This window comes from Monodelphis domestica, chromosome 1 (assembly GCF_027887165.1).
Source record: "Monodelphis domestica isolate mMonDom1 chromosome 1, mMonDom1.pri, whole genome shotgun sequence".
NCBI lineage: Eukaryota > Metazoa > Chordata > Mammalia > Didelphimorphia > Didelphidae > Monodelphis > Monodelphis domestica.
The window spans coordinates 715,301,969-715,318,752 of NC_077227.1; the positions used below are offsets into that span (position 1 = coordinate 715,301,969).

General features: G+C 40.3%; 1 protein-coding gene across 3 annotated transcripts in view; it reads left to right on the plus strand.

Annotated features, from left to right (window-relative positions):
- The window catches only part of DDX19B (DEAD-box helicase 19B), a 42,390-nt gene extending 32,448 nt beyond the window's left edge, over positions 1-9,942 (plus strand). For all 3 annotated transcript variants that reach the window (XM_007477516.3, XM_007477515.3, XM_001375578.5), the window contains exons 8-12: positions 46-223; positions 2,336-2,573; positions 3,134-3,296; positions 4,282-4,473; positions 4,814-9,942. In XM_007477516.3, the coding sequence (XP_007477578.2) occupies positions 46-223; positions 2,336-2,573; positions 3,134-3,296; positions 4,282-4,473; positions 4,814-4,875 (833 nt within the window). In that variant the 3' untranslated portion in view covers positions 4,876-9,942. The remainder of the gene's footprint in view (positions 1-45; positions 224-2,335; positions 2,574-3,133; positions 3,297-4,281; positions 4,474-4,813) is intronic.
- The last annotated feature ends 6,842 nt before the right edge of the window (positions 9,943-16,784 follow it).

Below are 16,784 nucleotides of genomic sequence, written 5' to 3' on the forward strand. Positions count from 1 at the left end.
TAATAATCATCTGATAGTGGAAACCCTCATTTTTTGCTCCAACAGTGGAAAGAGGTCAGAAAATCAGTGAGCAGATTGTCATTGGCACCCCGGGCACGGTTCTGGATTGGTGCTCCAAACTCAAATTCATCGACCCCAAAAAGATCAAGGTGTTTGTCCTGGATGAAGCTGATGTGATGATAGCTACTCAAGGCCATCAAGATCAGAGCATCCGCATACAGAGGTACGAGGTGGGGTGTGCTGTGTGGGGTACAGGAAGGGAATCATCTTAGAGATTCCCAGAGGGAAACTAGCTCGCAATCGAAGAGTATGGATCATTTTTTGTGATTTCTTCTTTAATACCAAAGCTCACCTTTACCACCCTTGTGCCTTTTGCACACAGGTGCCATTGTTGTTGTTGTTCAGTCATGTCTGCTCTTCGTGAATCCATGTGGGATTTTCTTGGCAGAGATTCTGGACTGGTTTGTCATTTCTTTCTCCAGCTCATTTTACAGAAGAGGAAACTGAGGCACACAGGGTTAAGTGACTTGCCCAGGGTAACACAGAGCTAGTAAGTGTCTGAGGCCAGATTTGAACTCATGGTCCTGACTCCAGGCCTGGCCCTCTATCCACTTTGCCACTTAGATTCCATTAGAGTCCCAATAATTCATTCACAAAAAGGATGTTAAATCCCTTAAATTGATTAACCAAAGGTAATAGTGTCTTTGTATATCTTAGTAAACAGATGGAACTTCATTTGTTTGGGATAATTTTAAGTATGATGCGGTCTTAAGTCATGAGGAATGATACAGTGACTTCTCAGTAACAGAAAGGGAAATGCAAAGAATTGATATATTAAACATCCCAAGATCTTTTGAATAAATTAACTAAAATAGTTATCTGGAATAGTCTAGCTCACTAGATTTAAAAAAATAAATGTTTATTTGCTTTTGGTATAATTTGGTGAACCTAGTAGGCTTTGTAATAAGTTAATTTGAAGAATGTTAGAAAAATCAGTTAAGAAAGACAAATATCACATATATGGGGAAAAAGAAAAGAAAGAACTTTACGTAGGTTCAGATGAAATGAAAAAACAAAAGTATTGTCTTTGCTAGCTTGTAAGTTATTAATTCATTTGGTTCTGCCCTATTAAGAGTTAAGGATTAATTAAATGCTTACTATTTGGTTTTTAAATTGATTGGATTGTTTTGTTGACTCTGGGCAAGTTGGATTTTAAAAAATTAGAAGAAAGATCAGGTAAATTAATCTTCAGTCATGTCTTCCAAATTCCTATATGTACAATGATAGATTTAGAGTGGAGAGGACCTTAGAGATCACCTCATCCAGTGCTGTCCCCCCCATTATTTTATAATGCTAAATAATTGAGAGTTGACTTTAGGAAGTTTACTTCAAAGAGCTTTATTTCTTACTGGTGCTTATAACTAGGAATTCATGTGTAAAGGGTAATTTTAGGGCTGAAAAAGAATATAAATTTTAATTGGTTGCCAGGGATTTGATTTCTTAAATCCCAATTAAGTACTCAAGTTGGAATTGAATTTTATGGTGATTTATTTATAATAAGAGGAAGAAATTAAGAGAGAGAGAGAGGAAAAAGAGTTAGTTTAAACTGCTCCAGCTCACCTTGACCCATGCAGGAGTTCAAGGCCTTGGCCAAGGGGGCCTCCCCAGAGAGCCAAGGGAAAGGGGAGTCAGTCTTATCACTCACCATGTGACCGTCTCAAGGAAGCCGTCTGAGGGAGCTCTTCCAGGCTCAAGTTCCAGGGTTAACTGGTGCCCAGGCCTCCCTACAGGAAGTGATGAGAACTCCAAAGGCAGTTCTCTCCATCACTTCCTGCATCTCACATGTGCCAATGGTGGCTCAAGCTTGGCTTAGGACAGCCCAGGGGGTAGTCAGTTGTTTCTGATTTGTCACTTGCTAGCACATGCCAGTGTAGTGTGGGTGTATACATTCCTGGGTGCTAGACTAAGCAAAATGGAGAAAATCTAAAAATCACACATGAGTTGTCATTTTTCTGTGGAATTTTTAAGGGTCTTTAATAGCTTGTAAGATATGAATCTTGACTATTAGTCACTTAATTTTTTTTTTCACTGTAATATGGGAACAGAGAAGATGATCTATATCCTTGAATCCTGCTTGTCCATTTTTGTCTTGTTTTGAGTCCTGGTATAAGAGGAGAGGCTTGGGGAATCTTTCTTTTCTGCCATGCTTTCCATTGCCACAGTCATGCAACAGTTAGGGACTTGAGAGTCAGACTAATGTGTGAAGGTGGTGCCTTCTGAATTCCTTTAGTTTAAGTCTTTAGTTAATGCTGACTAGCTGGGGCTTGCCTTTTAGGATGCTCCCTAAGGATTGCCAGATGCTGCTTTTCTCAGCCACCTTTGAAGATTCTGTGTGGAAATTTGCCCGGAAAGTTGTCCCAGATCCAAACATAATTAAACTGAAACGAGAGGAAGAGACACTGGACACCATTAAACAGTATTATGTGATGTGCAATAACCGAGATGAGAAATTCCAGGCCCTTTGTAATCTCTACGGAGCCATCACTATTGCTCAAGCCATGATCTTCTGTCATGTGAGTAGCAGCCAGCTATAACACCAAGCCAGTAAAATTCAACTTGGGTGTTGTCACCTTAGCCACTGCCTTTTCAAGCAGAAATTCATTCCTCTGGAGTTGTCAGAATTTCTTTTCTTTTTTTTTTCCTTTAAACCCTTACCTTCTGTCTTGGAGTTACTACTGGGTATTGGTTCCAAGGCAGAAGAGTGGTAAGGACTAGGCCATGGGAGTGAAGTGACTTGCCCAGGGTCACACAGCTGGGAAGTGTCTGAGGCCAGATTTGAACCTAGGACCTCCCATCTCTAGGTCTGACTCTCAATCCACTGAACTACCCAGCTGCCCCCTAGAATTTCTTTTTAATTGAAGGAAGAACTGTGAGAAAACTAAAACCAGGGGTGGTTTCTCTTTTTTTACAGTTGCTCAGAAAACCGCTCTAATGATTCTTCCAAATCATTTTTGAAACACTAAAGAGTCATTTTTCTATATTTGAATTTGTTTCAATGACAAGAAGCCATTTTTTCCACGTAGCTTATTTTTTCTGCAGGTGTTTCTATTTTTAAAATTTCTTTTCACTCCAGACTCGCAAAACAGCTGGTTGGCTGGCAGCTGAGTTATCCAAAGAAGGCCACCAGGTGGCCCTCCTGAGTGGTGAAATGATGGTGGAACAGAGAGCTGCAGTGATTGAGCGTTTCCGAGAAGGCAAGGAGAAAGTGTTGGTGACTACCAATGTGTGTGCTCGAGGTGTGTGCTCCCAGTCAGCTGAGCCGCTTAGCTGCCCCTGTGATTCCCTTTCTAGTGTGGAAAAAAGCTAAAAGAAAAACTCTCACTCTCCGATCTTTTAAAAGCTTTTTTTAAACAAAAGGCAACGGAAGTCGCCCCTCCCCCACTAACTAGCCACTTTCACTACTCCTATCCCCATTCACTATCCTCATTCCTAGAAAGAGAGGAGGGATTAATGTAGACCAATCCCGTGCCGAGAATTGGGGGGTGTGGCCCCTCCCTAGCACGGGATTGGTCCAACTCAGGACCAACTCCATACCAGGAAGTAGGGGGTGTGATCCCACACCAGGAAGTAGGGGGGAGGGACCCTTGGGACATGCTGGGAAATGCAGTCCCCGGCAAGGATTCAGTTTAAAACCCACACTAGCCAGATCTTCAACCAGCAGCTTTCTCTGCCTTTGCAGAAACAGCCTGTTGGACACTGGCTTTACCTCCCTGGCAATGCTGAACATGTTGTCTTTTCCCTGCTTAGACGAAAACTTTACATTCGCGCCTTCAGGTGGTTTCCCTGGGGTCAGCAGATAGATCATCCTGTGGGAATGTTCAGTTCTTAAACATCGTGGCTCTCTCCTGATACTTCCTCAGCCCTCTGCTCCAGGGCCCTGGCTGCTAGGTTTTCTTCCCTTTCTCCCTTCTATTTGCTTGAATAGTCCCAGTATTGGCTCTGGCAAATTGATAGATAGCATCATGTGTGGGGTTTGGGCCATCCTCCAGATGGGCTAGAGAAGAATCTTTGACCATTTGGGACTAGAGAATCACTTTGGGTGGATTTGATCCTTTTGGTAATGCCTGTTCTTTAGGTCCTGCACCTTGTTCTGAGTGTATCAGCTGCTGGTCCTAGACTCTGCCCTCCCAACAAAGCAGCTGTGGCTCGTGGAGCCCGGCTGGGGGTCAGTGTTCTTTTGTCAGCTGTCTCCATCTCCCCTCCCATCTTGGTGTTCTGTAGGTATCGACGTGGAACAGGTATCTGTGGTTATCAACTTTGACCTGCCAGTGGACAAGGATGGGAATCCAGACAATGAAACGTACCTTCATCGTATTGGGCGCACGGGGCGCTTTGGCAAACGAGGCCTGGCTGTGAACATGGTGGACAGCAAGCACAGCATGAACATTCTCAACAGAATCCAGGAACATTTCAGTGAGTGTCCCAGAGCACCTGCCCTCTGGGCGCCATGGGCTGTTAAGTGGGGGAGCTCAGGGCTCTTGGGCAGAGGGGCTGGAGAGTGGTCCGGATCTCTCCTCTGCCAGCTCCCTCCTCCTTGTTAGAGAAATGGGCATGGGAGAGAAGAGCAGGGTTTTGTCTGGCTTGGCATGTGTTTTCTTCCATACCAGTAGCCTGGGGCACTTGATGAAACATGAAGGTATCATTCAGATGAGGAGCCCTCTTCATCAGTAGTTGGAGATTTCTTTTAGTGTCGCCATGGTAGAGTGTCGAAGGTGCTCCTATTTTGATTCTCTCTGGTTTGATTTTTTTGCAGATAAGAAGATAGACAGATTGGACACCGATGATTTGGATGAGATTGAGAAAATAGCCAACTGACAAGCATTGCCTAGAATTGATATACACCTTTTAGACGTGTATCTCCAGCTCCATTTGGACTGTTTGTTTTTCAAATTGGCACATCTCTCAGCCATTCACCAAAAAGGACGAAGGCGGGAATACACAGGAATTACCTACCTCATTTCAAATTATGTTTGGACTTAAGGAAAAACAGCAAATTGTGCAAATAATGGGGGGAGGTAGAAAGAGAAAATTTGTTTACATAAGCTCTTAAGATTAGGCGTGAATATACAGAAATTTCCTTTTTGGTAAATTTATTATTTAAAGTTAATGTGTCTCAATCTTAAATGTAAACTAAGGACTTGTCACAGCTTTGGTTAATCTCTGATTCTTGTGGTAGCATATAGATTTCTCTTCTTTGACCTGGGATAGGCATATCTTAATGCATGTACCTGCCTGTAGTTACCTGTAGAAGTGGCATTGTAGAAGTGAGAAGGAAACTCAGTAGCTGGAACTATATGGGGACTCACCACTAGGCCCCAGAGTCATGTTAAACTATTTGATTGGATGGAATAAGGGAATCAGATGTCTTGTAAGTTAGATTTCCCAGGCTAGGATAATGGTAGCCTACCTGGGGATACCTTTGCCTTTTTGCTCTTTCTAGTGCGGCAAGGGATTGACTGAAGATTGGAAAGAACTTAAATTTGGAGCCTTTCTTGCATTTAGGTTTATATCCCAGGGTCTAGTCTTAACCTCTGTCTCCAGATACACTTAAGGGAGGGACTGACTTGTTCTACTAGCATGAGTCAGTACAAACTCTCGTGTAACATCATAGGGACCATTCTACTTCATGTGGCTTCCCAGGGAAGCCTCGTATACAGTATCCTTCCAGCATCCCTAAAATGCTCATAAATCCTTCAGCAATGATAAAAAAAAAAGTAGTGAATCCTCTTCATTGGAAACAGTCACTGAAGACTCTGCTTGTCTGACTGAACTGGAGAAGACAGAAGTATTTGAATGAGATTGGGAGAGACTATGAATACCAAGGCCAGCAACAGCACATATTGTCACTGGGATTGTCCAGATCCAAAAGGGAAAGCTTTGGAGGAATCACTTGGGATGTAACATATCCTCTCCCAATATTGATTCTAATTCTGTGTCTGAGGCAGCTGGTATACAAATACCTGCATTCGTGATTACAAATAGACTAGAAATGCCCTATCAAATACCCATTTTATCTCCATGGCTGATTTCAGGTTTATTTCTTCCTTACTCATCAGTGGTAACCAAAAAGCACTCTGAGATCATCTGGCACTGAATATTTTTTATGATTAGTCACAGTAATTGGCTCTTTCTGGTTTCTGAACTGGACTGTGTATCCTCTTTCAAAAATGACAGAAGGGCAAGAGTAGTATGGAGTCCCAACAAGGATAAATTATAGGTGTCTCCATGCTTCAACTTTGCTACCTTCCTGTTCCCCTAGGACTAGATAGCTTATTTTTGATTTCTCCTCTACAAGGTATTTCAAGAAGAAAAATCTCTATTCTATTGAACAGATAGCCAAGACAGGTACCTTTCAAACTGCTCACATGGAAAGGAGGAATGGGACGCACAGCTAATCAGTGCAAACGAGGTATTTTGGTGGTCCTGATTTCCTAAACACAAGAGATCCAAAGGAAAGGGAGAAGGAACCCTTGCAATCTTTCCAGAAATGTTGCTGCTGCTCTAGCCTCACTATCTCAACCCAAAGGACTAGTTATTTTTAATATTGAAGAATTATTCCAGACACTAGACATACTTGTCATAAATGGGTTCTGAGTTTTTCTAGCTAGAGGAATAGATGTGCAAGATAGTTGATTCTGTCTGGTAGGTATGCTCATGACATAGATTGCTTTATAGTTGTCCCCTCGGGTTATAAAGCCTCTTTTTTTTTGCCTGTACGTTGTTGGTGAGAGGCAGAGGCCATAGGATGCTTTGATAAAATTTGCTTCTGTCTAAGAATGGGCCTATCTTAATATCTGCTCTGTTGAGCTCTAATCAGGGTAGGTCATACATAACAAAACTGCTCCATCATCTTCAACTTCTTAGTTTATCTTTGTGAATGTTTTTTTCTTAATTTCCTTAATGCGGTTGGTTCCATTTTCCATTCTCATTCTTAGTACAGCCCCATTCTTAAACACAAGGGAATTTCAAGCGAATCTTTACCTTTTTTCATAAATGGACCTAAATGGACAGAAGGATGGGTTAGTGAAGTTAGGTGGAGATGTTTTCCTAACCTGAGAAATCTGATGAGGGCTGGGCAGAGCACGATTCCTGGTAGGGGACAGCATATTCACAGGGGCTCTTTTATCCTACAGATCTAAGAGGACCAAGGCCAGTGAGCCTCCAAAGGATTCTGTAGCAGGAGTGAAAATTGGTCCAGTTGGGGTGACTGGATCATTCTTGGATCTGGTATTTTTCCTCCCTTGAAGAGGATTCTCTGCCCTTTTTTTGTCAGTTCTTTGTCTTTGCCTTGTCTGTCAAGTTTCTTATGAGGGTCCAGGAACTGTGGAATAGCACTGCCTCCCATGAGAGGTTATTGGCCTCCTTAATGAAATCTGCTGAGATGTAGAGAGCAAGGTAGTGGATGATGTAGAGCATATGTGGCAGGGAAGAGAGAAGAATGAAAACACCAACCTAGAACTGCTTTAGTAGGAGAGGTTTCTGCTTTTTGTGTCTTTAAGCAAAGTTGCTACCTATGTCGAGTTAGAACTCTGAATATACTGCCTGTCAATAGAAAAAAAAGTCTTCATTGGTCACTTGAGCATCCTATGTATTGACCATATGGATAAGAGATGCCTAGTTGTATTCCCTACTTTGTTATGTTAACAGATTTTAACCAATTATGAAAAACATGTTACTAAGGGTTTTTAAATTTTATCAATATAGGAAGATAGGGAACAACATAGTTTTGGTTGCTGGGCTTTATTTATTTAACCCCCTGCTGTTGACTATATAATGTGTTGGCACATGGTTTTATAGGTTTGTGTATCTGCTGAAATGGTTATTCTGTACCTTTAACCCTAGGACGTCCACTGTATCAAAGACTAAATGCATAGAAACTCAAATCACAGGGACATTTTGAAGCCAACCCCTTTTGGGGGCCTCACACTCCTGATCTCTGATTTAAAAAACCAACAAACAAAAGGGCTATTTGGTGGCACGACAAGGTCTCCAGGGAAAAGGCAATAGAAGTAAATAAAATGTTATGTTCTACCTCCTCCGTCTAGAGGATAGAGATGAATGGGGTTTTAGAGTTGTTTTTATCACCACTTTTTTTTTTATTAACATCAAGACGGTGTTGTACACTGCCCCAGGAATTAAGACATTTTTAAAGATTGTGAGATTAGACAGAGAAAAGTTTATGAAAGAGGCAAGTCCTGAATTTGACCTTGAAAGAGAAGTATGGAGTTTAAGGTAACAGGAATTCAAAGGCCATGCTAGACACAAGGATGCTTTATATGCGAAGAGCCAAAGATTCGAGAAGAAACATGGTGTTTATGGAGGGACTGAAGGGAAAGTGAGTGAATACAGGGGAGAACAGATGAGATCTAGAGAGAAAGGCCAGTAAAGGCCTTGCAGAAGAAGGGAAATTTGAACTTGGGCCATCCATAGGAAATCGTAAATCCTTAAGGTGGTGAAACAATAGGATTGGACGTCTAGGAAGATTAATATGGAGAAGATGAGGCTTGTCTCCATATGTTCGTATGGAGTGTTTCACTGATGTCGTGGCCTATAGTAAGCTCCCTTGATTCTGGGGCCTCCCAGGGGACAAGATCTGAGTATATAATAGCTTTAGGTGCAGAGCATGAATTAGTAAATTAGGGAAGCGTTTCGGGGATAGTTCGGCTCTCGCCCTCAGCTGAAATACTGGTGACACCCCTTTAGTCAGACCTTGGGCCTTCCTTGTAGGCAGCTTTGTGTTCCAGTGCCAAGGAGTGGAGGCATAAGAGATTGTAAAAAGGTCTTCACACTCCCAAGAAGTTTTTTTTAACTTTTCAGATGAATACTTTGGGGTTCATTGGCTCTCTGGCCTATATGCTGAACTAGAGGTGGTTCAGAGAAGAATATCTAGTCTGTGGGCTCGGGGGCCCTTCATGTCCATCGTTGTACTGTGAACCTGTTATTACTACTCGCCAAGGGAAGCCAGGCACAATTCTTAGAAAACCAAACGCCTGTTACTGCACTAAATTCCTGGGGAAGATTCCACCCCCGGTCAAGGGAAACCTGGGGCTGGTTTTCTTAGGGAGCACTCAGCTATGCCAGCCCAGTGAAAGTAGGCCAATTCTCAATAATGTTTCGGTTGTTAATTTTATTAACTTATAAGACGAACTGAATCATACTGTAACAGACAAATTAAATGGTTTATTTTCTGATCAACACAGACAATGATTTTTCCCTTAACTTCACTGGATGACAGTCTCTTGTGTCATTGTTGCCTTTTTCTGAACACCTTGGTCCTGGAGGGGATGGTTTGAGGTACAAATTGGGTAACTGCGGAGTCTGCAAAGTAAAAGAAAAACTGATGATTACAGGGGAGTCTAGCTATAAATGAACCATTAACAGATCTCTGGGCAAGTTGGTGCTAATCATTTTCTTCGGCCATCAATTCATTATGGCTCCCATTTATGTGCTGAATCCATAGCCACTCGGTGACCTGTAGCCTGCAGGTACTTAGGATGTTTATAAAACAGTATCAGTTGTATTTCTGGAGTCTTGTGTGAGGCTGCTTTAAAATGTTAAGTTCATTTACCTAATGAATGTCTAATTGTCAAACTCATAATGGCTTCTTATGAAATGGGTTGTATATGAGCTGCAAAGGTCATTTAGGTTTCACATCTGTCTCCCTTGAGAAACCGCTGAAACATATTTCCTTTTTGGGTCCCATTTTGCCTTCTCTAAGATGGTTGGTGAAATGTTTATTTCATATTCTCCAGAAACTTCATGAGTATAAATGTATAAATAGAATACAAGCTCCCTGAGATTAGGGATTGTCTGTTTTTGTACCCCCAGCACAGTGCCTGACATACAGTAGGTGCTTAATAAATGTTGGCTTACTGATTAGTAGATTCTTTTCAAGTTGTTGACGCCAAGGGAAAACTCCTAGGACTTGACATTATTACCATTATTTAAATTTATGGCAAACGGTAATTCATTGCAGCTATTTATCTAAAATCAAAAATATAGAATGAATGTTAATAGCTTTCTCTCCCTTCTTGAAGAACAATAAAATGCTGCTTCCTGGCTTTCTCTCACATCAGGTCCCTTCACACAGTTATCTCTTCTACCCAAAGATGTCTACCTGGTGTTATGGGGAATATTGACCCTGATATTGATTGGTATCAATAGTTGTCAATAGTTGTTGATAGTTATGGATAGGCTGTTGGGTTTAAGAGGATTAAGTTATTGGCAGTTGGAGAAATCTGCTAGAGACAGGTTATAAGAAAAAAAAACCCTATTTATTGTAACTATAAGAAAGGGTAGGGATAGGATACAGGAATTAAAGATAAGTTAGAATAGAAGTTATTAAATCTGTCCCTAAATCTAATCAATATTACCTAATACCCCAGTTTTCTTGTCTCAGACCTCACCTAAACTTCTTAATCTATTTATAATATATAATATCTAATTAACTAAGCTAATCTATTTTTAAATCTCCTTAGACTCTTTCTTATATCTTCAAATAACCAATTCAGACTTCTCTGACTCCAGTCTCCAAGCTCCAGCCAGCATCTGACAGGATCACAGACACTACAGGTTTCAAAGCAATGAAGCTCTCTTCTGCTCCCTTCTGGTAGATTAGGGAACAGTTAGAGTCACACCCACTCTGTCTTTGAATCCTTCAGTCTTTTTCAAAACATTATTCCCAACCCGATATCTCCAAATTCCTCAAGGAATATCTGAGAAAAACAGTCAACCATCCACCCTTTGAGCATCAGACCTAAAGAATGTCCAGTAATTCCTAACTGCCCCTCCTAGGGCAAACGGGGAATTCTTTTCCTATAATCTCTTCTGAATTCAACTGTCTGAATTTAAAGGAGCTTAGCCCATTCAAACCCATCTTTCTAGCCAACCACCTATTGCAAATAATCAAGAATCTCTTAATTACTTAGCTAGTTAAGAACTGACTCATTACATTTCCCCCCTGTGGTTCTCTGAAAAGTAATAAACTTTCTCAAATAAACCAATTCACTTAGCTAAAGTATTCTAAAACTAAACTAGACTATTCTAAAATTTATGCTAAGGACAGAGAGAATTACAGGGAAAAGAAAAAAGAAGTAAGGAAAATTCTTGTAAAACTGCAAATCAAACATTACAATGACAAAAAATCCAAATTCAAACCATTGCAAAAATAACAAATAACACTTTTTACCCTATACTGTTATAGAAAACAAAACTCTTATCTAAAGATATAATACTTTAAAATTTACCTTACAAATACTATGGAAAGAAAAAACTAAACTTTTAAGTATTCTAGTACAAAAAAATTTCTAAGAATAAAAATTCCAAATCATAACACTATCGAAGGAAAACAAAAGAAAAACTTGCAAAACCTATTATACAGAAAATACATAACTATGAAATATACATATTTATATAATAGAAGTCACCTTTTAGGAAGAATATAAAATCTCCCCTGTGGTGAATAGAAAACCTCTTTAAGGAAGGATATAAAATCCCTATGAATTAAGTTATCTTTTATAATTTTATGCATTAAGTATTATATGTAGTAGCTAGAACTTTTTAACATCTCTATTTGGTGTGCTGTGTATTATATTAATAATTATTTCTAAGCCCTAAACTTTTATACTTAACATTTATATCCTAATACAAATCTCTTGTAACAAACCTTTTCCATTCAAATGCACAGTTTAGTGTCTAGACATCTGGTCTTCAGGCTTTAGTCTTCTTGCAAAAGTCTTTGTTTTCAGTCTTTTGTTGATTGTAGCACTGTTTATGCAATGCAATTAGTGCATTGTCCTTTAGAAAATGTGCCTGTAGCCATTCCGTTGTTGTCATTGTTGTTGTTGGGTAGTACTCTATTCCATTATCATTGTTGTTGTCTTTGTCTTCTCATTCTTGATTACCATCTTCTGAAACAATTTCAACTGTTGCAATCTCCTTCATAAGGGAACAGTGAATCCAGCTCGACTTCTCTATCTTTAGTGCAGTTGATATTGTTAATAATATTTGATACAGACCTGCCCAAGCTGGTTCTGTAGCCCCTGTTCTATCAAAGTTCTTGATGTATAAAGTGTCCCCTTGATTTATATTGAACAGTGTAAAGTCAATAGATCCAACTTGTACTATTACCCCCTTGGAGCTCTTTGGTTCTTATTTGTAATTGTCTTATGTACTCTGCAATAGTGGTGTTTCCCCCACCCCCAAAAAATAGTGGTGTCCCCAGCTAACAAAGAAGTATACACAGGATTAAAACATTTAGATTGTAATGGAGGGTGTTTAAATAATATTTCATATGGAGGTATATGGAGATCTCTGGATCTGGTTCTTATATAAAACAAGGCTAAGGCATTTCAAATGCGTTTCTGTGCAAAGTTTTCCTACCATGGTCTTGATCTCTCTGTTTAACCTTTCCACTTGCCCAGAACTCTGTGAATGATACGGCCCATGGAATTTTGGTGTTATTCCCAGATTTCTATATATTTGCTGCAAAACTGTGTCCATAAAATGTGAACCCCTGTCTGAGTCTATCCTTGATGTTATTCCAAACCTAGGTATAATTTCCTTTAACAAAATCTTTGCTACAAAATCGGCTGTATTCTTATTAGTTGGAAAAGCTTCTGGAAACCTTGTCAACTGATCTACTATCACAAGGCAGTATTTATAATTCCCAGCTTTTGGCATTGTTATGAAGTCTATTTGCAAACACTCAAAAGTGATATAAGCTATGGTCTTCCTCCAAATGCTTTTTGCCTGAACACATATTGGTTATATTGTTGGCATATCTGACAAGATGAACAAATCTTGGAAGCTGTATTAGTAATGCCAGGGGCTACTGTAACAAGGGAATCACTTTAAAAGACTGATATATATTAATTTAAGGTCGCCAAGGAATCAGCTATGTAATTCCTAAATGAAAAACTCAAGTCAGCCGTCAGCCTTTTTTGGAGTTTAATTACAATAGGAGTAAGAAAGGAATTAGAGATAGAGAGAGAGAAAAAGGGAGAGAAGGGAATAGGGCTTAAATACCCCTTCTGTTTAGGCTGGGCCAAAAGGCCCAAGCCCTTAGATAGCTGGGGCAAAGAAAAGAGATCAGTCCCTATTACTCACGTGCCCAAAATGGAGAAACAGTCTCAGAGGCCCCTACCTTCGGCTTCCTTCAGAGCAAGCCTTCTCAGAGTCCACCGCAATCACCCCGACCAAAACTCCTCCCCCTCTGGAGTCTGCAGTCCCCCTATCTTTAAGGAAACCATCCAAGTTCCTCCCCTCAGTTCTCCCATCTACCAATCCCTGTTCATCAATTTTCCTGTGCCAATGGAGGCTCTAGCTTAACCCAGAACCGCCCAGAGGTTTCTGGCTTTTGCACATGTCTGTTGAAGGTCATATTTTCAAATGATTAAATCTTTGATCTAGGCTGCAGCCCTTACTCAATCCTGTTAGGACTGAATAGGGTGGAGATTTATTCCAAGTATCTCCATTGTATCAATTCTAAAATCAATCAAGACTCAAAGAAATTCCTGTTCTATGCTTAAGCATAGGTCAAAGTCCTTTCCATTGTTCAGCAAAAGGTTTCTGTCCTAAAGTAATCTTAAGAAGGGAAGAGAAGGAACCTCCCATGCCAATGGAGTTCCCATTCCAATAGACTATCAGTAAGAAATTTTCCAAGTATGAAATATCCCAATGGTGAAATTTCCAACATTTATAAGTCTAAGGAAATTTGAGGTTTACACTACCCATAATTTCTTCACTGAGTCCACTATGCCTTGTGTGCCAAAATTACCCTTCCTGTGTATAGCTTGACAGATTTGGCTGTAAAATGCTCTTGGGAGTATTGGTTTTCCATAAAATGCAGTCCATATACCATTCTTTTGCTACGCTTGTGTTAAATCAGTTTCATTTATGAGGGAGAAGTTTAAAATCAATTCAGATCATTCTGTTGCTGCAAGTTTTGCTGTTACATCTGCTCTGTGGTTTCCCTTTGCTTCAAATTCCACACCCCCCAGTGTGTGCCTGATAGTGAACCACAGCGATTGTGTGAAGCAGTTGGAGAGCTACTAAAAGTTCATTTATAATCCTTTCATTGGCTATAGTTTTTCCAGAAGATGTTAAAAATCCATGTTGTAACCACAAATATCCCATAGCATGACAGATGCCAAATGCGTACCTAGAGTCTGTAAATGGTGACATTTTTATCTCTGGCTATAAGACAAGCTTACTTCAGTGCTATCAGTTCTGCAGCTTGGGCACTCAAATTCGATGGAAGTGAGGCTGACCAAAGGGTTTCAAATTCTGTGACAACTGCTGGACCTGTGTACTTCATTCTGTCCCTCTTGAAAATTGAACCATCAGAAAAAAAGTATGAGATCAGCATTTTCTAATGGTGTGTCAGATAAATTTTCCCTAGGCCTTTCTGTAATTTGAACCACTTTTTCACACTCATGTAGAGGTTCTTTATTTGTTGGCAAATTTGGCAATAGCATGTCAGGATTTAAGTTTTTGCATCTTAGAATGATGTTCTTGTTCTCAAGAAGAGTGATCTCATATCTTGTAAGTAGCTGATCTGAGAAAGCCAGAGTTCTATGTCTCAGCAACAGCATTTCAACCTCATGAGTAAACACAATTGTAAGAGGATATCATAATACCAGGTCTGCAGCTTTGGTTACTAAAAGAGCAGTGGCAGCTACTCCATTGGGGCATAAGGGAACTCCAGCTGCAATAGGATCTAATTGAGCAGAATAATAACCTGAGTCTATGCAGGGGTCCTAAGGCTTGGGTAAACACACCAAAAGCAATATTCTTTCACGCACATGTAGGTATGCCTAAGGTAAAGGCTGATGGTATTGCTTCCTTTAGCTTTGCTATGGCTTGGAAATGCTCTGCTGTTAACTTGGAGGCTCTGATACTGTATCTTTAATTATGTTAGGGGCTTGGTGATTTCTCTAGAGTATGATATCCACTATCTGCAAAACCCAATATTGCTCTTAGCTGTGTCTTTGTTTTTGGACCTGTCAATTTCTGTATGTCTGCAATTCTTTTCTCTGAGATGTATCTTAACCCTTCTGCTAGGACAAACTCCAGATACTTTACCTTAGGGAGACACCATTGTACCTTTGACTTTGAAATTTTGTGTCCCCTTTTAAATAACTCTAGCAGAAAGTGCTTACTATTGACAAACTTTAGCTGATGGAGAAGATGAAAACAGGTCATCTACAAAGTGTATAAGTCTGCTCTCCTTAAACTGAATGGTGGCAAGGTCTTCTGTTAAAATTTGGGAGCACAAAGTAGGACTTTCCACATACCCTTGGGACAAACTCCACATATTTGTGGGTCCTTCCATGTAAACACAAAGATCTTCTGGGAATCTTTGTGAATCAGGATAGAGAATAATGCAGAACATAAATCTACCACTGTAAAATACTTTGCATTGTTGGGGATTGATGAAATAATTGTTGCTGGACTGGGGACTACTGGGTTTCTTTTCACTGCATATTTATTTATGGCTCTGAAATTTTGTACAAAATGACTTTCCCTTGTACACACAGTTCAGCCAGACCCCTTAAATCTTTGTTGTCCAACAGGTACAATCCACAGGTAATCAGGTCAGAGGAAAAGGTAGGGAAAATCTCAGAATTTCTATCCTGATAAGGTAGAGAAGACCTCTGTCCAGTCCCAGGTCCAGGAACTGAACTCCCAGAATAACTGTCCTTTCCCAAAAGTCTCTCCTCCTCCTTTTTCCAACTATCTTAGTTGTCACTTCCTTGTTTTCCCTTGTTCATCTAGGTTAGGCTTTTTTTTTATTGGCAGGATTGGGGTGTTGTAATCAGACCTGCAAGGGATTATAATCTTTTGTCTTCTATTAAAAGGATAACAGAAAGGGATCCCTGGGATGATGACCCTTGGTTAGAGTGATTTGATGTACTAACTAACCCACAGGGAACCCCCTTTGCTGTCTCAGCAGGGAGCCAATGATCTCACCTTGCCCTGGCTAGCTCTCTAATGGAAAGCTAGATCAAGTAACTGCTTATAGAAGGATAGGAAAAAGGGAGACCCTCTAGGAGATGTTGGTTGGAACAAATCAAGATGGATTTGACTAGTTGACCTCAAGAGGAAAATCCCTTCTCCTTTCAGAGAGATTATGGCTGCTCTTTGTCCCAATAAAATAGAGTATAGATAAAGGGGCAAGCAGATGTCTGTCCATGATAAAGACTCTGAAGGATTTAAGATTTGGCTTTTGTTCAGGACTTTGCTTAGTGCCTGAACTTCCCTGATGTCTCTTCCAGTCCAGCCCCTGCTGGAGGGAAAGAAATAATGATCACCCCAGGATTTTACAGAAACTTGGGGTTACAGGGAACTTTCCCCCCAAGCAACCCATCCCCTGTCAGCCCCTTTCACCCTATCAATGATTTATCTGATTGGGTTGTATCTAAAAGGGTGGTTTAATAACAAAGCCCAATAGGGAGAAATCAGGATAGAGGGAAATAGGATTGTCCTAATCTAAACCACAGAGTGGTAATGAAGTCCTTCAGGTTTGAGCCCTGGAGCTCACAGGCTTATCAGTTATTCTATCTTTTTCCTATCCCAATGCTACTAACTATGCTAGAGATGTTTGAATATACTGTCTTCAACAGTAGTCAGCACAGAGAAAGAGAAGTTCTTTATCTTCAGGCCTTGCTTAGCCTGCCTTTCTGGGCAAACACCCCTCAAGGCAAGCTCACAGTTTAGCCAGA